This window comes from Terrapene carolina, unplaced genomic scaffold (genome assembly GCF_002925995.2).
Source record: "Terrapene carolina triunguis isolate 2854851 unplaced genomic scaffold, T_m_triunguis-2.0 Scaffold62, whole genome shotgun sequence".
Classification (NCBI taxonomy): domain Eukaryota; kingdom Metazoa; phylum Chordata; order Testudines; family Emydidae; genus Terrapene; species Terrapene triunguis.
In genome coordinates this window covers 56,202,955-56,229,955 of record NW_020664413.1, presented here as the reverse complement: position 1 = coordinate 56,229,955, position 27,001 = coordinate 56,202,955, and the positions used below count along the sequence as shown (strand labels likewise).

Sequence of the window (27,001 nt, the reverse complement as noted above, 5' to 3'; positions counted from 1 at the left end):
TATGTGCTAGCTCTGATTGATCTAGTGCGAGTAGGACTCCTCGAATCACACCCACCGCTCCAAGTGTAGACATATCCCCTCAGTGGGGGAGTGGTTATGTCTGCTTTCCTCTAGGAGTGGCTCCCACTTCACACACGGCTGCTCTGTAACTTGTAGCCCCTGCACCATTGTGTGTGAAGGGGTAAATCTAGGGACCGCTCTAGCTGTGGGCAAACTGGATAGCTCCCTAGGCCAGCCGATTCTGCCTAGGGCAAGGGGTGGCCTGGCCAAACCTGAGCAGCGCAACAACCCCAGCTGCTTGGTTGCAGTGCGACTCGCTCACATTTGGCCCAGCTACGTTCCCCCCCCCCCATGGTGGAGGGGTGGTTGGGCCAAGCCTGAGTGAGTGGCACTGCGAGCTGATGCCAGCCCCTACTCTTCTCCCATAACCACCTAACCACCAGAGAGCTTGCCATGCCCCCCCCTCAGCCTGAAAACCTGACGTGCCCCCTTGCCCCCCATGCTGGCCTCTGTTCTAAGGAGTAGGAGGGGTGTGGAACACTGAAGTTTTGCTTAAGGTGGCAGATTATCTTGAGAGGCCTCTAGGTAAATGAAGTCCATATGCAGGAGAGCTTATGCTTGACTCTCCTCTAGCCCAATTAAGTACAAGGACAGCATGGGTAACTAGTTGGCCCCTACCAATAGGAATGAATCCAGCTCATAAAATCAGGGCAATGGTATGTCCGTGCTTCTGTTCAGGCCAACCCTCGCCCCCATGTGGTGCAGACCGTGACACAGGTATTGGAGACGGATGGCAATGACTGGGAGAGGCTGATGGGGGCTGCACAGTACATTGGGCTAGAGAGAGAGGAGCCCATTTTATCCAAGTGAATGTGTCTGTGTTTTATCCAATCAAGTCTCTGGAAGCCGATTTGAAGGAGAAGGAACAGATTCTCAAGGCGCTCACCACAACGATGCAGAACGCTCAGGTGGAGCTTAAGAAAGAGGTGGGAGAGCGTGTGTGATGTCATTATGAGTAAGGCTAAGATTTTGTCACGGATATTTTTAGTAAAAGTCACGGAGAGGTCACAGGCAAAGAAGAAAAATTCACAGAAGCCGTGACCTGTCTGTGACTTTTACTAAAAATATCCCTGACAAAACGGGGATCTGCGGGTCCCCACACGGCCTGAAGCAGGGCAGCTGCGCAGGGGCTAGGAACTGCCTGCAGCAGCTGGGGGCTGCGGGGTACCCCTGCCGCCTGCAGCTCTGGGGATCCCCTGCTGCCCCTGGGGGCCAGGAGCTGCAGGGTACGCCCGCCTCCCATGTTGGCCAGGAGCTGCGGGGTACCCCCGTTGGCGGCAGGCCGGGAGCTGCAGGGGTTCCCCCGCCAGGGCTGGGGGCTGCTGGAGGCACTCGTGGCGGCTGGGAGCTCCGGGGCTGCCAGAGGCGCCTGAGGCACCCCGTAGCTGCCTGCCCCTGCTGGAGGCGGGGGACCCTGCAGCTCCTGACCACCGCAGGCTGAAGTCACGAAGGTCCCTGGAAGTCACGGATTCCGCGACATCCGTGACTAAATCATAGCCTTATTTCTGAGTACTGAAAACTGGTCTCCTGTTCATTCCTGTGGGCTCTCTTGAACAGCTACATTCCCTTCTTTATGGCACATGGGGCTCCTTAGATACCGAGTGCTGCTGCTGTTCTCAGGGTTCCAAACGCCATTGACATGTAGTGTAAAATATCTTTCTTCTTCCCTTCCCTTCCCTTCCCTGCCCTTCCCTTTCCTTCCCTTCCAAGGTGGGCTGTACTTTGTCTGCTAAGAAAGGTGGATTATTGAGAGTGCATCTCACACTTAACTGTACAGTCCCATCTACTGAACAATGCCAGTATCCTGACCCGGGAATTTGCTCTTTAAATACGTGTGCCAGCAGCCAGTGTCTTGATGGCAGTTGGTCACCTGGATAGGGGTGGGTGGGAGACTGGAAATATGCCTCATTGGTGTGGATAGATGGGGATGAGGGGTTGGCTGTGATCTCTGCTTGCAGCACGCTGTCTGTTCTTGGAATACAGTCAGTCCACACTTGGAGGAGACTGTTAGCTTCCAGAATTAAAAGAGGGCAATAGCAGATGGCTGAGGAGTAGGAGGGGCATGTGCTGTGGTGGGCAATGCTATGGCAAGTCACGCTGGAGGATTTTCTGTCTCTGTGCTCAGCTGGATGGCACTGTAACTAGAGCATCTCGCTCCCCTGTAGGGAGAACAGGATGATTCTGTACTTAGCCCACTGAAATCCTGATACAGCTCTGACCTAAGTACCAGGACAGTCCAAGTGAAGCTAGAACCACATGGCTCACATATATTGTAGCACAGACTATCTAAAGATCAGTTGAGGTTCGCGGACATCTGAAATATTGGAGTACAAAGGGCAGGGTGAAGAAACAGGCTTTCAGACTTACCCTGAATTCCTTTGCTTTTCTGCATTTAAATCAAGCACTTAAATTGCAGTTTTGCTTTGAAAAGAACCCATGTAACAATGACATCTTCCTCCTCGGCAGATCTGCTCCCTGCTGCTCAGTCAAATCTGCTGACTTTAGTAATAGCGTTGCTGCTTTTTCATCCTGTTAATACTGCAGAACCAACACGGCTCTGAGGGAGAGAGCTGGGTTCTCTTCAGACTTCTTAACCCCTTTTAAATATTAGCAGCTGTGCAATCCACCTGACGGCAATAGGGTTAGCCAGGTGTCACTGAGAGCATAAACTGATGGCCATCACTTTGCTTATGTGTCACAGAGGCCCTGATTTGGCTTGAAACTAGTCTCTCTGGTCAAGGGGGTGTTTGCAGGGCTGGCAGTTAAAACATGGGTGCCATTTGCCAAACCAGTTTAGGTACTAAGGAGCATACGGATCACTAAGTTTCAGTGGGACTTGGGCTCCCAAGTACCTACATCACTTTTGAGAAGGGGATTTAGGCTCCTAGGTCACTTAGTTACTTTTGACGATGTTACTTGCTGTATTTTACCCTTTAAACTGAGCACCTTTGGTCTGGGAATTATTGTAACAATGGCCCTGATTCCTACGTTTATCGTCTCCATTCACGTTTCAGAGCAGAATTGCTCTTTGTTGTGCTAGAAGTAGTTTCTTGAGTCTGGATAAGGTTGTGTCTGAATTTTGGTTTATCGGAGGAGGAGCAAATGTAAGGTTGTTTAGGTGTTGCACAAACAGCAAATTCCAGCACATGGCTATGTGCTCATGAGTGGTGTGTTAAGGTTGGGGGTCAGAATTGCACAGTTAACCTTGGTGGGAAGTTCCACGCCTTAGTGATTGGGGTGAGGTTATTGATGTGTGTACTGATCCATAGCTTTTAGACAAGCACTTACATACTTCAACTGTTACCATCCAAACCTTGTTGTCGGCCAATTTCCTTTTTTCTCAATAGTGCTAAGGGGAATAGTGTTGGGGTCTGGAGGACAAGGGGATGCATGGTTGGGGGCAGGTGTTAAGGAGGGTGCTGAGAGTGTTGGGTGAGACGCAGCATGGTGTTGAGACTAGGGTGACCAGATGTCCCGATTTTTATAGGGACAGTCCCGATTTTGGGTCTTTTTCTTATATAGGCTCCTATTACCCCCCACCCCCGTCCCAATTTTCCACATTTGCTGTCTGGTCACCCTAGTTGAGACAGACTTTTGGTAGGATCCATGGGGAGAGTTGTGAATTAGGAGCCTGGTATAGGAGATCCAGCAGGAGGTGTTAGGAGAGGAGAACCTGTTTGGGGAGTTAATGAGTGTCATCAAGATATTTGCAGGCTGCATGCAGAGGCAGGAGGGCATAGGCCAGTGAGCCCCAGGTCCTGGGGTGGAATCCTTTCTAACACTGGTTGGGAATTCCCTGGCAAAATGAGGCCTGTCACCCAGTGGGCAAGATTTCCCCTGTGCTGAGGAGGAAGTGGGATGTGTGTGTTGGGTGCAACTTCTAGAATCTCACGTTGAGCCCTCACAATCGAGACATCCAGAATCAGTGGCCATGTCGGAAGAGGTGGGCTGTTTCTGCACTTCTAAAGCCAATTTTCTGGTGGATTGTTTCTGTGCATTTCTTTGACGTTATTAATATCTGCTGCTGGATTCAGACTTTGGGGGGGTGGGCGTCATCTTGGTGCACAGAACATAATTTGCATTAATATTATAACAAATGACCGGAGAACTGCTCTGCTGTATGCCGTAGGTCCTATACACAAGTAATAGCTGACTGACTACTTCTCCTATAGCTCACATGGTAGGGGCCTATGCTTTTGGTGCAAGAGGAGCTGAGTTCTATCATCACCGTTGCCAAGAAGTTTCTAGACACCATCGCATTGGTGTCTGCCAATGAAATTACTAGAGGCCCAAGCATTCGTTACAATACAAATGCCAGTTGGTGGCATGACCCGTTCAGTTATGTCTGAGACAGATGAGGGGATTTCCTTCCCCACTCTGTGGTTGTGGTGAATTTTCTGTGTAACCAGTGAGGAGTAGCTGTACCAAGGATATGCTGACAGCCTCTTAACTGCAGTGATGCTCTGATTATTGCCCTCTTGTTAGTTATAAGTAGGGTACATCCTGCTATAAGAACAGTGACCAGTGGCATTCTGTTTGCAGAGAGATTACTGTGGTGTCCACTATAGAAGCAAATGGGAAATTAAAAGCAAGTGTAACTGACTATACCCTGCTGGCAGGTCAGCCTTTTGTGACTAGCTACTCTGGGATCCCACTCCCTGTTAGTAATGAGTCTTTCTATTGCACTCTGATGCTGCACCACCATAGCCCACCTTTCATACATGTTCATGCTGTCTCACCCAGCAAAGAACTGTCAGTGTTTGACCATTCTAACAGCGAGCTTGGGCTGTTCCTATAGCAGAACAATTGATCTGGAGGAAGTGTGGGGCAGAAGTTTTTGCCTGCTTAGACCGGTCCAGACTGATTCCTGTGTTTCTCAGTCATCCCTGCTGTCTTGTGTCCTGCCGTTGTGTAAAACGACTGATCCTGTCTGGGTACAGCAAGTGAATAACTACCCGGTGCTCCTTTTTCCCCAGAAAAGCAACCTGATGGCGTTGGAGAAAAACATTCAACAGAAAATCTCGGCAGTTGAATTAAAACACCAGCTCAATATCACTTCCTTGGCAGATGAAAATGCCATTCTGAGGTAGGAACAAAATCTAAGTATTTCAGCCCAGATAGCTTCAACTAGCAGCACTCAACTACATGAGCATTTACTAGTTCACTCTTTTTAATCATTCTTACTTACACTACGAGGCTTTGTCAGTTCTTTCATTCGCAGGAACAACTGATCTTATATCCAAACATTCTCATGCAAGTGCCATCTGCCAAGCAGTTTCAGCAGAGCTGCGCTGCCCACATGGAATCACCAAGATGGTATATACATTCCCCCTGCTCAAACTTTGGTGCCTTAGAAAAGCCCCACAAGAAGCTTAGACAGCCTGTCAGCTTCCAGAACATGGGCTTTGCAATCAGTGCAGCTGCATGTAGTTTCTACATATCTGAGCTCTCAACAGAGAGAATGTTAATTATACTTGTTCGGTGTTTCATGATAAACCCATTCTGACACACAGTTACTGGAAGAATCCTCCCCTCCAAGCAATATGCACATCAGTGAGGCAGAGGCTGGCAGTAGCTATGCCAGCCACGTTTTTAAGAGTGCACTTTTTTCATGTGAAACAATTATCCAAACCCTATCAAAAGTATCCCAGTCCTTAAACTAATGATCACCTACAGCATCGGAGACGCAGGAAGTGAAACTAACCAGTCTGGTTTCACTAAGGTGAGTGAAGTGTAAAGAAAAAACAAATGGAGATGACAAGGTTAGAGTGTTTAAAACACATTTTCTAGTTCTAATGTACAAGATGGTGTTAACACAGAAAAAAAAGTGTGTCTTTTGGAAAGAGGGGAGGAATTTTTTCCCATTCTTGGTCATTAAATCTCCGTTCCCTTCTTGAAGCAAACACTGTCGCAGTTTACTGGAATTAATAAAGGGAGAGGATGCTGTGAATTGCTGGCCTTCCACTGTTCAGTTTGGTGGCCTCATTTTAACTCATCAGTGATCATTCTCATTGCTTACTGTGGAACATAGCACTCAGGTTTCACAATAACCAAGATGAATCTGTTGCTGGGCCAAGATTTAAGCATATTAATGTATTGTTTACTAAAGATCAGGGCTTAAGTTACAATGGAAATAGAGCTTCTGCTTATGTCTGGCAAAGGAAACCCACGTGTGGAGGTTGTGTGGGAGCTGAGCATGCTTCCTATCGTGTGAGAGATCTGGGGACAAACAATCAGTAAACTGATCATAACTGTGAGTCTGCTGAAGTCGGTGGAGTTGCACCTGCTTATCTGGCAGTCTTTAAATTCTGTAGCCTGTATAGTAACTGTAGCCAATGACTTTAGTTTATTCATTGAGGTTATGATTAACGTGTGTCCTATATAATCATTGTAAGCTAAATAGAGTTAAATTGTAGGATTATAGAGATATATGAGATTCATCAGTATGTGGAAGGGATAATCGTGTATTAGATATCTAAGTAGGGCTGAAACGCAAGGCCTACGGGCTGAGGCCTGTAAGATTTTAGCTTAGTCATACTAGGCAACAGAGTTAAGAAACGCTAATATAAGTGACCAAAGAATAACCTCAGGCCCTAAGATTACGGGAAAAGATGTACCAATGGGTGATATTGCAAAAAATTAATAGTAAGAGTAATTTTTTGCTTACAAGATACTGAGTAGTTACATTTTTCTAACACATGCCCTAACCGCAGGGTGCACAATGTACGTAAATGCTAAAGAGTTATAGACAGAATCACATTATAAAAGGGTGCCCAGAGCGGGAAAATTGAGCTCGCTATGGGAAACTTCAGCAGGAACCATCCCTCTACTGATGATCAATCCATGAGAGACCCATCAGATCCTAACACTATTGTTAAGGATGTGAGTATAAATATATTTGTAACTTGTGTATGTCTGTATAGAATTTCTATATGCTTGGCTAATCCTAACTTTAACTGTAACTTTAATAAAACTTGTAAAACAGACTAGACCTTGTACTTGTGAATGTATGTGTGGTCACTACCCTTGGTCTTTGTGTTCCTAGAGACTCTAAATCTGAAGCAAGCAGCAGAGGTGATTTTCACTCTGCTAAGCTTGAAACTCTAGCCACCAGAGCAGAACCCATGATGGCGTAATACCACATTACAAAATTCACTTTAAATAAAATAAAAGGTTACATAACAGAGGCAGATGTGAGTAGATACTCTACTGTCCCTTTTGTAACACTTCCCCTTCCTATCCCCACAGACGCAAACTGATCACAAAGAGCGAAGAAGCATTTAACGAAAGAGTCCGGCGAAAGAGTCAGGTGTGAGGACTGCTCTAATGGGAATGTGACCTTGTTACTAAGGGAAACTTGCTGATGATGGTAAATCCAAACGTAGCAATATGTTCAAGTTTATTTTCCATTTCTGTAGGCAATGCCAAATCTGCAGTCCCTCACTCTTCCAAAACCATATCAATCAATCATATCCAAGGTGTCATGTTTTTGTCCTGTCATTTCCTTATTCTCTATCCTGTATTGCTTCAGGCCACAAGTCTGCTGCAAATCACTGTCCTTGCTTTGTTTCCAGACAGAGAGATGGATGCTGGCCCCAAGTGTGTGTGCTGCACTATGATGCTCAGCTGAGTCTTATCTCTGCTTAAGCTCTCTCTTACCAGGCCAGGCTGGTGTGGTGTAGATGAATGGGTGCTCAGAGGTTTTTATCCCTCTCACTAATCATTACTACAATAGTTATTTGCTACTATAAATGGGGATGCTCCTCCTCCCAGGCAGTCAGACTTCTAGTCAGAGTCCTTCCTACACTTGGCTGAGGCTGTATGGAATGGACAACTAACTTTGCTGTTGCTTACCTTTATTTTATATCATTTGCAACCCGTCTTTACCTTGTAATAGCATCAAAGCTCACAAGCCCAGCAGTGCTTGGAGTCCCATCTACCAAGGGAGATGTTGCAAGAAGTGAGTGTGGTGATTGTGGCTATTTGGCTTTCTTCTGTGCTCTGTTACTAGAAGTAGGATTTGAAAACCAGTGAGGTAAGTAAATTAGTTTCCCCGGGCTGCCCAACCACTTCAGGCTTCCCTAGGGTTGCACCTTCACAACTGACTTAATTCTTAGGCTGCTAAAAGCAGATGCTCTGAAATATGGAGGCTCTTGCTGTCACTGTCTGACTGGCTATACTGGAGAGCAGTGTGTGGAACTGGAGAGTTAGATTTATTGAGAACAGAAGCTGAATAAGTATAATGGACACTTTATTAAGAAAAGAACTTACTATGATGGTCAGGCAGGTTAATAGCAACAGTGCTTTGAAAACGCACTTCTGGTGTAAGCCCTTGCCATCTACTTTCAAAAAAAAAAATTCCAAATCTATCTTGTTGGACTAAAATGTGTATCCTTATTTTCAGGGAGATAAAATTTTCTGAAACTTACTTTTATTTTTGTACAAGCTGATCATAAACTAATTACATGTGTGCACAACCCTAAACTTGATTCTAAGTTAGTCAATATCTTGTTTTCCAAATTTGGTAGATAGTTCTCCCTGAAAAATACATCATTTGAAAAAGTGGCCAAGTGCCTCTATATTAATACCTGCTATCATCTACAGCAGTGTTTCTCAACCTTTTTGATACCAGGGACTGGCTTGCTCCCTTCCTAAACTGTGTCAGGGAGATATCAGGGACCGGTGCCGGTCCACGGACCGGTCGCTGAGAAACACTGATCTACAGGCACTGGTGAGAGCATTGAGCTATCCAGCAACCTGGTTGTACTCACAGTTCTGACAGACTACAAAAAGTGAACACTTCGAATGAAATAGCCTGCTCTCTGGAAAGCTACATTTCAAAAAAAAGGTATGTTTGTTCCCAAGCTGAGAGCACATACTGAAAGCTCTAATTTTGTAGCAAACGAAAGTCCAGAACTGACTGCAGACTTTTCCATAGCCGATTTCAAGTTGGGGTGACTACAGTTCCCTGTTCAGTTGACCGGGAAGATGAGTTTTTTCCTGAGTGTGAAACTGGGCTGTGGCATCTGCTTCCCTTGGTTCAGCCTGTCATTCTTCCTGCTCACCTCCCGGTTCACTGCTGTCAGGATCGAGAGAATATCCTCTCCTCTGCCAAAAAATTAGAATCTCAGCATTAGCAACAGCAAAGGGGTTCACCTAACCTGCTGTCCACTAACACCTTTTGATTGCTTCAAGATGCTACTACATTATCCCATATCCTGATCAAAGCCAGCAGTGCTTGCTCTGTGGAATGAGCAAATAATGGATTTAACTTTATTATGCTACACTGAACAACTTACAGTGGCTGTTCTGTAATTGCTGTCTTCTAAACAAGTGAGTTGGACCCTATTTAGGTATTTCTCTTTGCATGTATGTAGGAGCAGTGTGTGCGTGAGATTCTCTCTATTATTTTATACAGAGAGAGACCTGTCTCTGTGTGTACAAATACATGGGTGTGTAGGTACATGCTCCCATCCCTGCCTCCATACATATATCCACAGATACCTGACTGAGGTACAACTCACTTATGTAGGAGACAGCAATTACAGATCAGTTGTAATAGGATTTTATATTATACATGTGTGTCACTGCTTCATCCTCAGATTTACACAACACTTGTATCAATGAGGGTTGTAGGGTACTCTCCCTACAATCACTCCAGGTGAGGCAGATGTGTGCAGACAACACCCAACCACCCCACTAATTGCACCACGTGTATAAAGCCTTGTCTACACAAGAAGCTAGCACTGGTTTAACTTGTCAGTTTAAAAACTGACATAGGTAAGGGTATCTGCATAGGTATTTGCACCTATTTAACTAAATCACGGCTTAAGTTCAACAGGTGAAATTTTGTATAGACAAGGTGTAAGGCTAAGAATGAAGAGGTGACAAAATGTATGTACATATACAAATCAGTGTTAACGCTTTTATGGATAAGATAGAAATAAGTTTACTAACCGTGGACAGCTCTTCTCCAAGTGCTCGCACAGTGATTGTATATACCAAGTGCCCTGGGTTGTGCTTCTGTAGGAAACAAAATCCTTCATAGTGGCCATTCCAAGCAGGAAGTCTGCCTCATCTGGAATGCACTCCAGTTGAAATCTTGCATCTGCCTCTACAGAAGAACCCAGCTCTGTAGAATCTGTTTCTATATGTACCCCTCTCTGGAATGTGTCACCTTGGCAGGCCTGAATGAAGAACACTTTTGGTTTTCCAGCAAGTGAGGGGCAGTTCATGCCAGTGAAAGAAGTGGTTAGTGCCTGGATAGATGTTTCCTGCCCATCAGTACCAAATATGATGCCTTTATCACCATGGGAGAGGATGCAGCAAACAAAGCAGTCCCGGTCACGATGGTCCATGTTCCTGTAGACGTGCACTGTGTGACGGATTTGCTCTGCAGTGAGGTCTTTGTGTTCTGCTATCTCAAAGTGAAGTTTGGTAAAGACCTTTCTCAGAGCCGCTGGAGAGTAAACAGAAGGGGCAATGGGGGGAGACATTTTGTAACTTTTACTAAATAAATTAATCAGTAACTAAAGAGAATTAGGTTCATGCTTTTTTTCCCCCACCCATATACATTTAATTCCATACCCCCATCACTTATGTTTTCAGAGTGGGAATTTATCTCCGCTACCACAGCAATGAGCATCAGAGAGGAAAAGAGGGGATCTAAGGGCCTGAACAGTAGTGATCTGATATTGTCAATATTTTCATTCACAACTTGCATGATAGAGTAGAGCATACTTTATAAATTTGCAAATGACATCTTTCTTGAAATGTGGTGCCCAGAATTGGATACAGTGCTCCAGCTGAAACCTCACCAGTGCCGACTAGAGCAGAACAATCACCTCCTATGTCTTATCTACAACCTTCCTGTTAATACATCCTAGAATGACATTTGCTTTTTTTCCCAATAGCATCACATTGTTGACTCATTAAATTTGTGATGCAGTATAATCCCCAGATCCCCTTCTATAATACGGCTGCCTAGCCAATTATTCCCCATTTTGTGTTTAGGCATTGGATTTTGCCTTCATAAGTGCAAAGACCTGCACTTGTCATTATTGAATGTTGTCTTACAATGAAGAATTGTTTTGGAATCAGTATCAAGATCATTGTGAATTCTAATCCTGTCCTCCAAAGTGCTGGCAACCCCTCCTAGCTTGGTGTCAGCCACAGATTTTACAAGAGTACTCTCTACTCCATCATCCAAGTTGTTAATGAAAATATTAAATAGAACTGGATCCAGGACAGACCACTGTGGAACCCCACCTGATATATCCCATCTCAGTTTGACAGTGAACGCCGTGATAACTAGTTAAGTACATTTCATACAATAGGCCAGACCTCTTCCCCTTTCTCAGATTACTCCAATTTCCCTGGAGTTCACAGATATGCAAACTGCGCCTGAATTTTTCTAGTCCTTGCTGTACCTGCATCGGCGTCTGTTCCGTTCCGGTCTTTTATGTTTTGAAGTTTAGGCACCTCTGATCTTGCTTTTGTAAAGTCATGATTGTTCAGGATCAGGCAGATTCCACGGGGCCGGCTGCTCATTTTGTACAAGTCAGGCTGTTCGGGAAAACAGATGAACAACCACCCACAACCTGAGCTGCGGCAACCAGTCATTCACATTTCATATACTCCTGCTGCATGTTCAATGGGTTCAGCCTAATGCCCAGTTCCAGTGCACAGCAGCTGGAGAGCTGCACTAATGGGGCAGCCAACGATTCTCCCTACACCAATGTCTCTTCATTGCAGGCTCTGTGCCACCTGCTTCCCTCCTTGGTGTAGGGGGTGTGCTGAGGCCGGGATGCTCCATCAGCTACTTAGTCACCATGGCTGCAAGTGACATAACTTAGGGGCATTGCGGGGGGTCTCCCTTCCGCCTACCTCAACCACCTTCTTCTCTCCTCACATTCTTGCTCCAGCTCACCTATCCTTATCCTCACACAAAGCGCTCCTTCCCCGCTGTCTGATGTACAGGCCCCACCATCCCCCTCAGCTACCCCTCCAAACATTCCCTCACTGCTCACTTCACACCCATTATTCATCCTGCCCATTGTCTCCCTTGGTTTTCAGTCTGATTGCTTTTGCTTGTACCGGCCCATTTCCTTCCCCTGCCTCTGCTCTTCTCCACTTTACATTAAATTTTTTCTACCCTATAAATCTCTCCCCCACCCTGCTCGTCGCTCCCACTCTCCTGCCCTCCCCATTCTCCCCCCACCTCCTGTGAGATCTCACCCTTGGATCGCTTCCCACCCTCCCCTAGTATCTTCCCCCATTGGAGCCACCCCCGATAGTCCTTCTCCTCAATCATATCCTGCCTGCCCCTGACTCTTTCCCCCATCACACAGCTCCCTTCTGCTCCAGCATCCAGGCCCTTCCCCACTCTACTGCATCACATCTCCCTCTGCCTTAATTCTGCCTCCAGCACCTTCTCACTCTCCTCATCCATGGCCACCTCCTGTCAGGGTTCACCCTCTGCACCCCGACCCCTGTTCTACATCCAGCCCAACCCCTTCCTGTGGCCCCCTCTGCTCCCCTCACAGGGCCCTGTCTGGTCATCTTCACTCTCACACCTATGCTCTCCTTTTCCCGCAGTACTCCAAAGCCTTCCTGCCTCCACCAGGGACCCACAGCAGGGGGACAGGCAGAGACAGGGCTATTAGGCTAAGAGCAGAAGGGAGTGTTAGTACCCTCTGCTGTCCAGAAGCGAAACTGCAGGGTTTACAGCCAAAGGAGAACATTTTTACCTGAATTTTTTCTCTGTTAGCAGCTTCTCTCCTTATTCATTACTCATAGCTCATGCCCCTGCCTGTGGCATTTGGGGGTGATCCAGTGGTATTGCTGGAGGCTCCAGGGCTAGGCTGAGGTGCCACCCTCCAGCTTTGGCTACCCCGCTACAAGCCCCAGCAGCGCTCTTTGCCTCCCCACCCCCGCAGGGTATTTTTGGTAAGCATTAGGGACAGGTCGTGGGCTTCTGTGAATTTTTTATTGCCTGCAACTTGTCCCTGACTTTTACTAAAAATGCCCATGACAGAATCTTAACCTTAATCGTGAGAATCCCCCGACACACAGCCGGAGGAAGGGGAGCAGTGTAGGAGCCCCCACGCACCTGGCAGGGACCGGATCCTCTCTGGGTTTTTTTTCCCCTTCCAGCTCAGCTCTGTTGCAGGGATTACCCCCGGCACTGGCCCGATAGCTTCCTCCTTGTCCTTATACTCTCCCTCAGAAGCCTCACTGAATGTTTCTGCATTGGAGTTGTGGCTCCTGAGGGCAGGGAGAGGCCTGGGCCCTAGCAGCACAAGGATCAGAGGGCTGGGACCAGGCAGGGCATACCTCCCTTGCTGTAGAGCCTGCAAATGCTTTTTCAGAGAGAGGACCACTGCTTAGATTTAAAACTGGGTGTTTACAGGATAGCTTTGCCCTTCCAGAGCAGGGGCAGAGGACTCCAGGAGGGAGGCAAGGTGGCTGAAACCACCATGCTGCTTTTCACTAGATCCAAGGGCAGAGGAGGAGGAAGATTAGAAGTCTCAACTGCACAAAAATGAATAAAAACAAATTTTTAAAATAAAATTGACAGGAGAAACTGATCCACCACCATGTTCCACCTGAGACTGGTGCCCTGAGCTGAAGGACGGAGACCAGTCCTGGAGCCTCCAGCAACAATGCACCACCTCCACAGGTAAGGTGAGCCCTGAGTAACAAATGAGGAGAGACACCAGTGCAACAGCAACTCCTGTATGGTGTCTAGAGAAACAGGGCCTTATAGAGCTGCCATCTCTGTCTGCAGATCAAAATTTTCATCTTTGTTTAAAAGAAAAACCCAACCATCCAACCCTAACACAGAGCCACTCCACTCTCTGGCACTGCTTATCAGTGTTAACTCACTCTGCCCTTCCTCTGTTCAAGAAATGGGCCCCTTCCAGCTACCTTGTGAAACAAAAGACTTTCAAATAACAGATTTGCTGAAGCTTAATAACTGTGCCCCATTCTGCCTGTGCCCCAACTGACACAGCTTCAGAAGAACAAATATCCCATAAGTGACCTGTTTCCGCCTCACAGACCGCCTCTCTGCACAGACAAAAAAACTAGCATCAACATTTCCAGCTCATGCCAATCATTGAAAGGCTACCATCTGTTGCCACAAGCTTGTAGGGTTTTGTTTTCATAGACAGATCTGTCTGCTGCTTGATACTCTCCCTTCCTACCATCTGCCCAACACAACACTATCCCATATACAGCCAGATCCCCTAAAGTAACTTTAATCCTGATTTACCTGCTGGGTTTCTTCTTGGATGCCTGGAGAATCCGATGCAGTCTGAGAAGGCCAAAGGCTGTCCTGGACTAAAATAATCCAGAAAGAGACAGTCAGGCATAGAACTAGGTAAAGCCTAAAATTTTATCATCTGGGAAATTGTTACTTTAAAAGGTCCACTAGTCTGCTCTTGAGACACTGTGTAATTCCTGTTCGCAGCAATGCAAGTACAATGAGTAAGTGCTACCCTCTGACTTCAGTAAGGTGTGCGGAGGGGTTGGTTGCAAAAAGTTTTTGTTTCAAAGTAGATGAACTGGAGTAAAATGACACAGGAATTGATCCTGTGCCAACTGGGAAAAAAAATTACAAAACTGCTCAATGAATTCACTGGGAGCAGGAGCAGGCCCCTAAGACTTTGCTTCTTGTGTATCAAGGTTCACTGCTAGGATAATAGCTATTTATCTCATGGGTTTTTCATCTACTCTCACAACTGTGCTGACAAGCCAAATACTGAACTGGTAAAGCTATTTATCCAATAGGAATTTCAACTCCCTATCTACTGTACTGACAAAAGCCAAAGTACAGGTAAAGCATGAATTTTCAATGAATTTTCTATGCCTCAAGAATGGCTCCCTTGTCCTTTCCTATTTTGGTACATAATGGTGAAAGCATTACATGGTAAGTGAGTAGCTTTAAAATCAAGGGACTTTCTGCACGGACCCGGACTACTGGATCCATAGCACCCACTCCCTTTCTGGCTAACACCAGATTAACTCTATGAAATCTCCCTGCTTCCAGGAATGGATTTTGGAAGTTTCAGTGTGCCACCACCAAAAAATGTATAGAGTGAAAAATAATACCACCTCCCTGGCAGCTAGTGGTCTTCAGTTATAGATCACAAAATACTTTTAAAAGGAGATCGTTATCATTATCCCCCACTTTACAGAGCTGCCCAAGGTCACCCAGCAGGCCACAGACAGAGCTGGTATTAGAACGGAGATCACCCGAGTCCCAATACAGTACTCTATCCACTAGGCCACATAGTCTGCTGGGGAGGCAAAGATTTCTTAAGGGCTGGTCTACACTGCCGCGCTAGTTCGGTGGCTGGGGATCGAAGTTCCGAGTTCGATTTATCGCGTCTGGTCTGGACGCGATAAATCGAACCAGGAAGTGATCCCTGTCGACTGCGGTACTCCAGCTCAACGAGAGGAGTACCGCGGAGTCGACGGGGAGCCTGCCTGCCGCGTGTGGACCGCGTCTGAACCGCGGTAAGTTCGAAGTAAGGTATGTCGAATTCAGCTACGTTATTCACGTAGCTGAATTTGCGTACCTTACTTCGACTTGGGGGGTAAGTGTAGACCAAGCCTAAGAGTCCTTAACTAGATATTAAATAGATCATTTTTTCCTTGCACTCCTTGGGGCCCAGAGCCTGCATCAGTTTCTGTGCAGCATCTCAGTAAAGTCAATGAGACAGCGCATGGATCTGTGTTCATGGAGCCTGAGGCAGGACTGGAGCCTGCGTATAAAATAAAATACCTGCTAGAGACAGCAGGCATCTCTGATACTCCTTGCATATTCATTGCAATAAAGAGCATTTTTAAAAGAAAATCTCATAGACTTTAAGGTCAGAAGGGACCATTATGATCATCTAGTCTGACCTCCTGCACAACGCAGGCCACAGAATCTCACCCACCCACTCCTGTAACAAATCCCTAACCTATGCCTGAGTTACTGAAGTCCTCAAATAGTGGTTTAAAGACCTCAAGGTGCAGAGAATCCTCCAGCAAGTGACCCGTGCCCCAGAGGAAGGCGAAAAACCTCCAGGGCCTCTGCCAATCTGCCCTGGAGGAAAATTCCTTCCCGATCCCAAATATGGAGATCAGTTAAACCCTGAGCATGTGGGCAAGACTCACCAGCCAGACACCCAGGAAAGAATTCTCTGTAGTAACTCAGATCCCACCCCATCTAACATCCCATCACAGGCCATTGGGCATATTTACCTGCTAATAATCAAAGATCAATTCATTGCCAAAATTAGGCTATCCCATCATACCATCCCCTCCATAAACTTATCAAGCTTAGTCTTCAAGCCAGATATGTCTTTTGCCCCCACTACTCCCCTTGGAAGGCTGTTCCAGAACTTCACTCCTCTAATGGTTAGAAACCTTCGTCTAATTTCAAGTCTAAACTTCCTAATGTCCAGTTTATATCCATTTGTTCTTGTGTCCACATTGGTACTAAGCTTGAATAATTCCCCTCCCTCCCTGATATTTATCCCTCAGATATATTTATAAAGAGCAATCATATCTCCCCTCCGCCTTCTTTTGGTTAGGCTAAACAAGCCAAGCTCTTTGAGTCCCCTTTCATAAGACAGGTTTTCCATTCCTCGGATCATCCTAGTAGCCCTTCTCTGTACCTGTTCCAGTTTGAATTCATCCTTCTTAAACATGGGAGACCAGAACTGCGCACAATATTCCAGAGGAGGTCTCACCAGTGCCTTGTATAACGGTACTAACACCTCCTTATCTTTACTGGAAATACCTCGCCTGATGCATCCCAAGACCGCATTAGCTTTTTTCACGGCCATATCACATTGGCGGCTCATAGTCATCCTGTGATCAACCAATACTCCGAGGTCCTTCTCCTCTGTTACTTCCAACTGATGTGTCCCCAATTTATAACCAAAATTCTTGTTATTAATCCCTAAATGCATGACCTTGCACTTTTCACTATTAAATTTCATCCTATTACTATTACTCCAGTTTACAAGGTCATCCAGATCTTCCTGTATGATATCCCGGTCCTTCTCTGTATTAGCAATACCTCCCAGCTTTGTGTCATACGCAAACTTTATTAGCACATTCCCACTTTTTGTGCCAAGGTCAGTAATAAAAAGATTAAATAAGATTGGTCCCAAAACCGATCCCTGAGGAACTCCACTAGTAACCTCCTTCCAGCCTGACAGTTCACCTTTCAGTATGACCTGTTGTAGTCTCCCCTTTAACCAATTCCTTATCCACCTTTCAATTTTCATATTGATCCCCATCTTTTCCAATTTAGCTAATAATTCCCCATGTGGAACCGTATCAAATGCCTTACTGAAATAGAGGTAAATTAGATCCACTGCATTTCCTTTGTCTAAAAAATCTGTTACCTTCTCAAAGAAGGAGATCAGGTTGGTTTGGCACGATCTACCTTTTGTAAAACCATGTTGTATTTTGTCCCAATTACCGTTGACCTCAATGTCCTTAACTACTTCCTCCTTCAAAATTTTTTCCAAGACCTTGCATACTACAGATGTCAAACTAACAGGCCTATAGTTACTCGGATCACTTTTTTCCCCCTTCTTAAAAATAGGAACTATGTTAGCAATTCTAACTAGAGTAACTATGAAAAATAAAAAAAAAATAAGGGGCTTTAAAACAGTGGGTTTGGTTAGACATGATCAAATAAATAGAGCTCACTTTGTAACTATATTTAGAGGTGGGACAAGACAGGTAGGTGAATTAAAAAGAATGTGACAGATGTGGGGGGAAAAGGTGAAAATTCATTAAGAAAGTTCTAAATGGCATCTCCTTGGAAGCTAATCTGTCAGTTACCTTCAGAGACTTCTGTTTGGCCTCCATGTCCTTTCGTGATGTACATTTCCACTGCATACGAAAGAAATTCATTGTTTAGCTATAGATGCTTAGCATATTAAACTGATCTGTCAATTCAAAAGTAACTGATGTGAAAGAGGCCATTTTTACCATTTCGGTCTAATTCATACTCTTCAATTTTCTTCAGAAGGCTTTTGTCAATTTTCTCACAAATAATCTTGAGGGTTTCTAGATTTTCTTCTGCCACTAGTCCCTTCTTCTCCATCTCAATGAAAACATCGATCAGTGTCTGGGCAATTAGAAAGACAATTTCCTGTTAGAGATAGAATTTACTTTCCCTCCACATTCTCCAGTCTAGAGGTGCCTCTTCTTGTGGAGCCATATCCTCAGAGGCACTGATCATCCTCCACACCACACCACTGTGAATGGAGGCTACTCAGACCCGGGTAGGATGGGGCCCACAGTGGTGATCTCATATTTATACTGCGCTTTTCATTTAAAGGATTCCCATGGGGCACTAACTAACGATTGCTTAACTACGTATTGGAATCACTTCGACTACCCCTCAAGAGCAGCTGTCTCTGGAGGGAAAACAGGCAAAGGGGTCTCAACAGCAAAAAGTGCAGTGGAACATAGGCAGGCAGAACAACAGGGCCCATAGGAATCTGATCATGCCTGAGCATTCATCTGACTAAGCAGAAGCAACCAAGACCTCAGTTCCATCTCACATCGAAAGATGATTCCTCCAGCAGAGCAGAGCCCCCATCTCCATCCCAGATTTGACGTGACTTTTGTGTATTTTTCTTTGTAATGAGAGAAAATGAAGTGTTCAGTCCACTTGGGGTGTTGTGGATTGGGAGGGCAGAGGAATAGAGTGGGGCAACCATGCCTGCATGCTTCCTAGCTGCTGTTTTCATTGGTTTCAGTAAATCTCCCACAATGGCCTGGACCAAGGAAGTCTGAATTATGCAAGTTAGTTAAGGCTACGTTTTAGTCATGGGTATTTTTAATAAAAGTCAGGGGCAGGTCACGGGCAGTAAACAAAAATTAATGGCCCACAACCTGTCCATGACTTGTACGATATACCCCTAACTAAATTGGGGGGGAGGCAGCCCAGGGGTGCTGAGGTGCTCGGGGGGGAGAGGGGTGGGGGGAGGCCAGGGGTGTTGCAGGTGCTGTGGGGGGGAGGGGGGGCAGGCCAGGAGGCACCACAGGTGCTGGCGGGGACAGCCCGGGACCCTGCTGGTGCTGGCGAGGTGGGGGGCAGCCCAGGACCCCCGCTGGTACTGGGAGGGAGTGGGGAGCGGGCAGAGATTGGTGGGGCCAGCAGGCTCCCTACCTCGCTCTGCACCTCCCCGGAAGCAGCAACATCCCCCTCCCTCAGCTCCTAGGCGGAGGCATGGCCAGGCAGCTCTGCGCGCTGCCTCTGACTCAAGCGCTGGCTCTGGAGCTGCCACTGGCTGGGAACAGTGCCTGCAGGCGGAGGCAGTGCACAGCTGCCTGGCCACACCTCTGCTTAGGAGCTGAGGGAGGGGAATGTCACTGCTTCCGGGGAGCCCCCGAGGTAAGCACCACCCAGAGCCCTCGCCCCCTCCCAGACCCCTGCCCCCTCCCACGCCCATTTCCAAACTTCTGCTGGGGGAGGAGGGTACTATGGCCCGAGACTGCCCCAGCAGCGGCTGGTGCGACTGGCCCAAGGGCTACCTGAGCTGCTTAGGTGACCCCCGGGCCAGCCGCACTGGCCACTGCAGAAGTCACGGAGGTCACGGAAAGTCACAGAATCCGTGACCTCCATGACAAACTCGCAGCCTTAGAGGTAGCGTGCTTCAATAGTTAGGGCACTAGGCTGGGAGCAGGGCGATGTGGGAATCATTCCTGGCTCTTCCACTGACTCACTGCACCTGATCTGAATAAATCACTTAATCTCTGTGCCTCCATTTCCTCATCTATAAAACGGGGATATAGTACTCACCCACATTCGTACAGCACTTTGAGGTCAATGGAAGAAAAGCACTAAGTATTATTTTACTGACTGATAATCCTTATTGATAAGAGCCATTTCTTTTGATTAACTGGTTAAGTGTCTGAGAAGGATGACAGCCACTTAACGGGATCCGGTGACAAAAGCACTCTGCTTGTGTGTTCTACCCCTTCCCCTCTACTGTCTCTATCTTGTCTATTTAGATTATAAGAACTTCAGGGCAGGGAACTGTCTACTGCTTACTTTGTTTATACACTATCTAGCACAATAGGGCCGCAGTCTGGACACTACAGTAATAAACATGATTAATAATAATGAAGCATATAAGTCATCTAGTCCCTAGCCAGAAATATTCCTGACTGGAGGTGGGGGGAAGGGAAGCGGTGTTAAGATGTGGAAACATAGGGTGGCCATTCCCAAAGAAGCCCTGTTCTCCCACTACACCCTAAACAACTTCTAGATCTGCTCAAAGCAATGAAACAATTCTTACCATCTCATTGTCCAGCTTGCACTTCGGAAGCTCTTTGATCAGAAGAAACTTCAAAGATTTCAATTCATCTGTTGTTATGTTTTCTGAGAGCTGGAAGAGCAGGTACCTGGTGGGAAAACAGGGAGTTGCTTCGCTCAGTATGAGCCAGTTGGTATCGTAGCTTTATTTAATATTGTGCTGGCAAGCTACTGAGAGCTCACTAGAAGCATACATGGCACAAAATGTGAAAACTGTATGATATACACACACACACAAAATGTATTTTTTTCCACACACACAAATGTTAACACAAAGGAAATTGATTTTTTTAACCTCACTTGGTCCCAGGACACCCTGGAATTCAAACATGGTTCTTTTTATGCAGCCAAAATGAGTTAGTTTTTAAAAACTAAGCTGAGCTGCCCAACCCAAACCCAATATGGACTGATGGATTTTACAGTTCAGTTATTAGTCAATGCTTTTTCTCAGTTTTCATCAGTTACCAGTAACTTCCCAAGTTCCTAACCTGCTATAGTCTATGATAAATACACTGAGACATATCAGATCAGTTTACACTGCAGTCATATTTATACTGGCAGGTGAATGCCCACAGAGATGCTTTGTTCCAGATCTATCTTACAGCCAGCGTCGAGACCCTCAGTAGAGCTGAAAAACCTCAAACTGGGACCATTTGCATGTGAGGTGTGTGTGTATGTGTGTATTTTAATCAAATTCATAGAATGAAATCCAAAGTTTGTCCTGCAGCACTGCGGAGGCAATGTAACTTGCAGATGCACCAAAAGCAAGCATGCATCTTTAAACATCTGGGACCGTTACACAGCTTTACAGGATGCCACTGAACTACTGACAGGCAACTTTAAAGGCAGATGCTGGTGGAGAAGGGATCCTCCTTTACTGAACTCTCAGGACAGAAGCACACGCATTGGTGAGAGGGAAGGGAATGGAAGGAAGGATGGATTTGCATTGTGTGCATGTTATCTCAGACCACAGCCAGGGACTACTGTACAGTCGAGTCTCCACTCAGTCAATGAGCAATAAGGATGGATGGCAAACTCAAAACCAGAGCTGGGCAGATGTCACGTGGGAGCCCTTAGGGAATGGTGCTTTTCACTGTCTGAAAAGGTAGTCTGAAAGGCAGGCTAATATCAGTATGGGAGGCAGACAGCTGCTGTACATTCTGCGCATGACACCTTCTCTCAGGAGCAAGCAGCTAATCTAACCCAACCAGCTCTAGAATCAGGGGTGTACTGAACTGTCCTAACTAGACAGACAATGAATACAGGCCTCCTGCCTCCGTTTCCTTGTAAATCCCACCTTACAGCAGTTACTCCCCATGCTCCACAGCAAGGAGAGCCACTTCTAGCAGCCAAGTGCACTCTCCTTGGATTCCAGCCTGCTGCGAAGAGGAATTTGTTTAATTAGGAAATGAAGATGCTGGTTTTCATTTCCAGGCTCAGGCCAGACACACCCACAACTCCAATTGAAGCTTCGTACAGAACTGGGCCCTAAAGTGTTTAATGTCACTTATCCAGACCAGGAGTTTGGTTTTCTGAAAACAGGATGCTCTCTAGTCTGAGCACTAATACTATGTAATCCTCCAATTTAAATAAACAGCTGCAGCCAGATCCTCAGTAAAACATGGAGCAGCTCAGAAGGCAATAGTGCAAAGACCTTTACTGCTTTTGCAGCTCTTGGTCCTAGTGCCAATTTGTGACGGCCTGGCCCCTGATATAAAGTAGACAGCCTCAGGGCGGCTCTATATTCTGACTGTCACCACCAGTCATTCTAGCATCTGGACACAAGGGCACACAAGTCGAGCTCATACCATCCAGGGATTTCCCCCCATTCTAGGAGAAGCCTCAGATGGTCACTTATGCCACATGTAAAGCTGCTTTGCCCTGCTAGAACAATGCAAATGCAGACTTAATGGGTCTGAGAATCTGACCCCTCTCCTGGGATGAATTACTGTTTCCAATCTACTATTTAAAGGAATGCGCAATTTACTCTGTCATTTATTATTTGCAAGTTGTTTAAGGTGCATCAGTGTCAGATTCACATTTACTGTACATTAACATGCACATCAAGGTAGCAATTTATTTATACACATCATGCAAAGGACTGCATAACTGTTTTGCAGACTTAATGTGGCTCCCATTAACGTCAATGGCAAAACTTCCATTGATTTCGCTGGGAAGAGGCTGAGGCCCTCAGAGAGCACTTATGGACAAACCACAGGTACAAATCACATGCAAATCATTAACATAATTTATACTTAATTTTTCATGAGGCATTAGATCCCCCACCAATATGATACAGAGCTACCCACCTGAACTGAGATACCTTTGCCCTCCCTGGAATTTGAAGCTCCCTCTCCATCTCCTCTCTGCTGGAGCTCAGTTTATCAGTTAGGATGTCTATGCGGTTTATCCTGAACAGCAGCTCCTTTAAGAAGGACAGATTGTCTTCCTCCATCATGCCCTTTTCCTCGAGTGCTAGGAATAAGGCCTCAGGATCACGGATGCCTTCCTGCTTCCGCAGTGGGATGTGTTCCAGGCTTAGAAACTTCAGAGCCACCAGGTCTTCTGTGGCCAGAGCCTCACTGATGGTGTAGAGGAGCTTGTGGAAGTCCATCTTCCTCGGACACCTGACAAAAGGTTATTTCAGTCGTAGATAAAAGGAAAGAAGGGTCCCAAGTGGCCTCTGTTTAGACTGTGAATAAGAAAACCGCTGCATGTATCTAGTATGGCAGCAATTTGCAAATAGTCTCATAAACTTTGTACCTATTTATTTTTTTATTCGTCCCTTGGAGCTGCCATGCCTTTATCAATTCTAGCATTAGGATTGCATACCACTCGGTCATCTACCTTAGTCGAGTACCTGCATTTGGCAATGGCCAGTACTTGGGATGCTGGAGAAAATGGCTCCTCATTCCCAATAAGGGCTTAATATCCTACACCAGGGGTCGGCAACCTTTCAGAAGTGGTGTGCCGAGTCTTCATTTAGTCACTCTAATTTAAGGTTTCGCGTGCCAGTCATACATGTTAATGTTTTTTAGAGGGTCTCTCTCTGTCTATAGTATATAACTAAACTATTGTCGTATGTAAAGTAACCGAGGTTTTCAAAATGTTTAAGAAGCTTCATTTAAAATTAAATTAAAATGCTGATCTTATGCCGCCGGCCCGCTCAGTCTGCTGCCGGCCTGGGGTTCCGTTCACCTAGGCCGGCAGCAGGCTGAGTGGGACCGGCGGCCAGGACCCCGGCCAGCAGCCAGAACCGGGGTCAGCAGTGGGCTGCGCGGGGCTGGTGGCCGGGACCCCAGACCAGTAGTGGGCTGAGCGGCTCAGCCTGCTGCCACTCAGCCTGCTGCCGGTCTGGGGTCCTGGCCCTGCCCACATAGAGTGGGTACCTACCTTCTCCCTGGTTTGAGTCCATTCTCTTCCTCTCTCTCTGCACTGAGCATGGGACTGGGGGTGAAGGAGCAGGCTGGGGGTTGGGGTGTAGGGTCTGGCCAGGAGCTAGAATGAAGGAGGGGGCTCAGGATTGGGGCAGAAGGTTTGGGTGCGGAGTGCTTACCTGGGCAGCTCCCATTTGGTGTGAGGGGTGCAGGTGGGAATGTGGGGTGGTGGTGCAGGAGCTCCCATTTGGTGCTTAGGGTGGGGGTGGGGATGGGGATGTGGGGGGTGCAAGAGTCAGGGCATGGGGTGTGTGGGGGCTGGGTATGTGTGGGGGTGCAGGAGCCAGGGCAGGGGGCTGGGGGGGTCTGAGGAGGGTGCAGGAGTCAGGGGAGAGGGCTGGGGGCATGTGTGGGGGTGCTGGAGTCAGGGCTGGGAGTGTGTGAGCGGGGTGCAGGGGTCAGGGCAGAGGGCTGGGTGTATGTGAGGGGGGGGTGCAGGGATCAGGGCAGGGGCTTGGGGGAGGTGCGGGGGATAGGGCGGGGAGCGGGGTGGGAGTTGGGACTCCAGGGCTCCGGGAAGGGGCTCGTGTCTGACGCTCAGGGGAGGAGTGCTGGGAGCGAGGACTCTGGATTCCTAGGTTTCCAGCTGGGCTTTAGCTGTTCGAGGGGGTGGGGGGCAGACAGAGACTAGGGCTCTGGACTCCTGGGTTCTGCCCTCAAAGCCGGAGGGGAGCGGGGTCCAGTAGGGGGGCAAACAGCTGTGCATATCTCTCTATCAGTGTTATAGAGGGCGAACAATTTATGAGTTTACCCTGTATAAGCTTTATACAGAGTAAAACGGATTTATTTGGGGTTTAGACCCCATTGGGAGTTGGTCATCTGAGCGTTAAAAACAGGAACACTTCTGTACGTTGCTTTCAGTTAAGTCTGCAGCTTTGGGGCACATGGTTCAGACCCTGGGTCTAGTTGGAGCAGACTTGTGTGTCTGGCTCAACAAGACAGGGTGCTGGAGTCTCAGGCTGGCAGTGAAAACAGGGGCAGAAGTAGTCTTGGCACATCAGGTGGCAGTTCCCAGGGGGGTTTCTGTGATCCAATCCATCACAGCAGGCACTGCGCAGAGCCACCTGGCTGTGCCTCCGCCTAGGTACCAGTCATGCTGGCCACTCCCGGGAGCAGCGCAGAGCCAGGGCAGGCAGAGGGAACCTGCCTTAGGCCAGCTGCGCTGCCGACCGGGAGCTGCCTGAGATAAGCGCTACCCAGCCAGAGCCCACAGGCCGAACCCTCTCCTGTACCCCAACACCCCACCCCAAGTCGGAGCCCCCTCCGGCACTCTAACTCCCTCCCACACCCTGCACCCCCTCCCAACCCCCTGCCCCAGCCCTGAGCCCCCTCCCGCACCCTAATTTCCTCCCAGACCCCGCACCCCCTCCCACACCCCAAACCCTGCCCCAGCCCTGAGCCCCCTCCCACCCCCTGAACCCCTTGGCCCCAGCTCAGAGCTCCTCCTGCATCCCCAGCCCCACTCCAGAGCCCGCACCCCCAGCCAGAGCCCTCACCCCGTCCTGCCCTCCAACCCCCTGCCCCAGCGAGTGAAAACGAGTGAGGGTGGGGAAGGGCGAGCAGGGGGGTGGTGTTTGAAGTGAGGGGGGGCCTCAGGGCAGGGCAAGTGTTCAGTTTTGTGCCTGTTGGAAAGTTGGCAAGTCTGTGCTTTCCCCACTATTTCACTCGCTGACTTCTGCCACCAGCCCTTCGGGGACAAGGCAGGGGAGGGCTAGGAAACCCGAAGCCACCGCTGGAGGTAATGTCAAAGCGGCGCCTCTCGCCCCTGACAGCAGGAGCCCTGTGCAAACTGCGTCCTTCCCCGTGCACCGCGCCCTGGCCCTTCCTCAGGCGCCTTTAAAGCACTTCACAAGGGCGAGTATGAGCCATTCTCCCCATTTTACAGCGGGGGACACTGAGGCCCAGGGCGACACAGGGCCTCGCTCCAGCTCCCCCAGAGGCCAGCAGCAGCGCCAGGGACACCAGCCTGCGCCCCCAGGCCAGGGCTCCGGGCACTGGGCCGCGCTGAGAGCCTCCAGCCGGGTACCCGGACAACGAGAACCCGCCTCACGCCAGAGGCCGCCCCCGGAGCGGCTCCCGCCCGGCCCGGCCCGGAAGCAGCGCGCCCGCTCCCCCGAGCAAGGGGGCGCTGCCCCGCTGCAGCCTCTCCCGGGGCGCGCCCGCCAGCCCGGCCTTTGGCAGCCGGAGCGGCGCCCGCCGCTCCAGCCGGCTCCACCGCCTGCCTTCCCGGGCAGCCTGAGCAGCCGCGCCGCCTCCCCCAGCGCAGCGCAGCGACCAGCCCGGCCGCCCCGGGCCGCCCCCTGCCCCGCCACACGCCGGCAGCGACCGCCTGGAGAAGCCGCCACGGCGCCCTCGGCTGTCTAAAAACCTCCCTCCCCCGTCAATCAGTGCTGCCCGCCTCACCTGCCCCGCAGGCTCATGCCGCTGGGGGCTAATCCAAAGCGACGCGGCGCTGGCTGTGATGCCAGGCGCAACCCTTTCAGAGGCGGGGAGCGGGGGCAGGGCTGAGCTGCAGGGAGAGACATGCCCGGGCTGCGCCCCGGGCACACATGAAGCCCTGGCTGGGCGGGAGAGTGGCGGCCCCAGCTTCTGGCCTTGGTGCTGGGTGCAGCCCGACAGGAGGCGCCGTGGTCATTTCTCCGCACACCCTGCCTGCCCCTTGGTGCCAGGTGCGCTGGGTGTTTTGTTAACCTTGGAAGTAGGGGAATGCAAAGTTCCTTCCTGCTTCTGGGAGATGACTCACTGGAGGTCTCAAGTGCGGAGCTTAATTTGTGCCAGGGCTGAGCCCTGGCATCTCTAGGCCTGGCCGGTCACCTCTCGGCTTGGTAGTTCATAGCGTGAGCCCCAGCATCTCTTTCGTTACAAATTAAACACTGATCAAATGTATATTGTGATTTTTTCCTCCTTCCCCTCCTCAATAAAAAAGTACTGGATCTTTAACAAAGACCTCGCAAGTGTTTCTCAGGCATTTGAATTTAATAGCTGCTATAAACCCAATAATCCGCCAATCTTCTGGCGTTTCAGGGTTACAAAATATCTGAATTTCTAATTTCAAACAACAACGCAGATATGCCCAAACCCACCCAAGGTTTTCAGGCCTTCTTAATGCACCATAAAGAAGCAAAGTATGTTTTTTCACCTTAAGAAAATCAACAGCAATGAA

At 48.2% G+C, this 27,001-nt stretch overlaps 2 protein-coding genes across 3 annotated transcripts; one reads left to right on the top strand and one right to left on the bottom strand.

Annotated features, from left to right (window-relative positions):
* Nucleotides 1-803: 803 nt before the first annotated feature.
* LOC112106912 (flagellum-associated coiled-coil domain-containing protein 1-like) lies at nt 804-7,721 on the top strand (the record flags this gene model as incomplete). Its single annotated transcript, XM_024200386.3, has 3 exons — nt 804-986; nt 5,037-5,146; nt 7,309-7,721. Coding segments are annotated over 3 exons (360 nt in total), but the record flags the coding sequence as incomplete, so codon positions are not given.
* A 57-nt stretch (nt 7,722-7,778) lies between these two features.
* On the bottom strand, nt 7,779-26,388 carry CASP8 (caspase 8). Of its 2 annotated transcripts, XM_024200390.3 has the most exons (9): nt 26,242-26,388; nt 22,711-23,093; nt 20,385-20,490; nt 18,064-18,202; nt 17,914-17,964; nt 14,336-14,403; nt 11,490-11,625; nt 10,018-10,519; nt 7,779-9,168 (listed from the first exon to the last, which is right to left on the bottom strand). In XM_024200390.3, exons 2-9 carry the CDS (start codon nt 23,013-23,015, stop codon nt 9,033-9,035), a joined length of 1,443 nt encoding a protein of 480 aa, XP_024056158.2. In that variant the 5' UTR covers nt 23,016-23,093; nt 26,242-26,388; the 3' UTR covers nt 7,779-9,032. The 2 variants fall into 2 exon arrangements, with proteins under 2 accessions (XP_024056158.2, XP_029766453.1); XM_029910593.1 differs by lacking the exon at nt 26,242-26,388 and having other exon boundaries at nt 22,711-23,338.
* Between the last annotated feature and the right edge of the window lie 613 nt (nt 26,389-27,001).

What these genes read in the sequence shown, in the direction of transcription:
- CASP8 (XM_024200390.3), bottom strand. Translation starts at nt 23,015, where the DNA reads ATGGACTTCCACAAGCTCCTCTACACCATCAGTGAGGCTCTGGCCACA. An exon ending in CCAAACAGAAGTCTCTGAAG is followed by an intron (nt 14,404 to 17,913) that starts GTAACTGACAGA and finishes GGATTATTTTAG; the next exon opens with TCCAGGACAGCCTTTGGCCT. An exon ending in TTGGAGAAGAGCTGTCCACG is followed by an intron (nt 9,169 to 10,017) that starts GTTAGTAAACTT and finishes ATTTTTTGGCAG; the next exon opens with AGGAGAGGATATTCTCTCGA.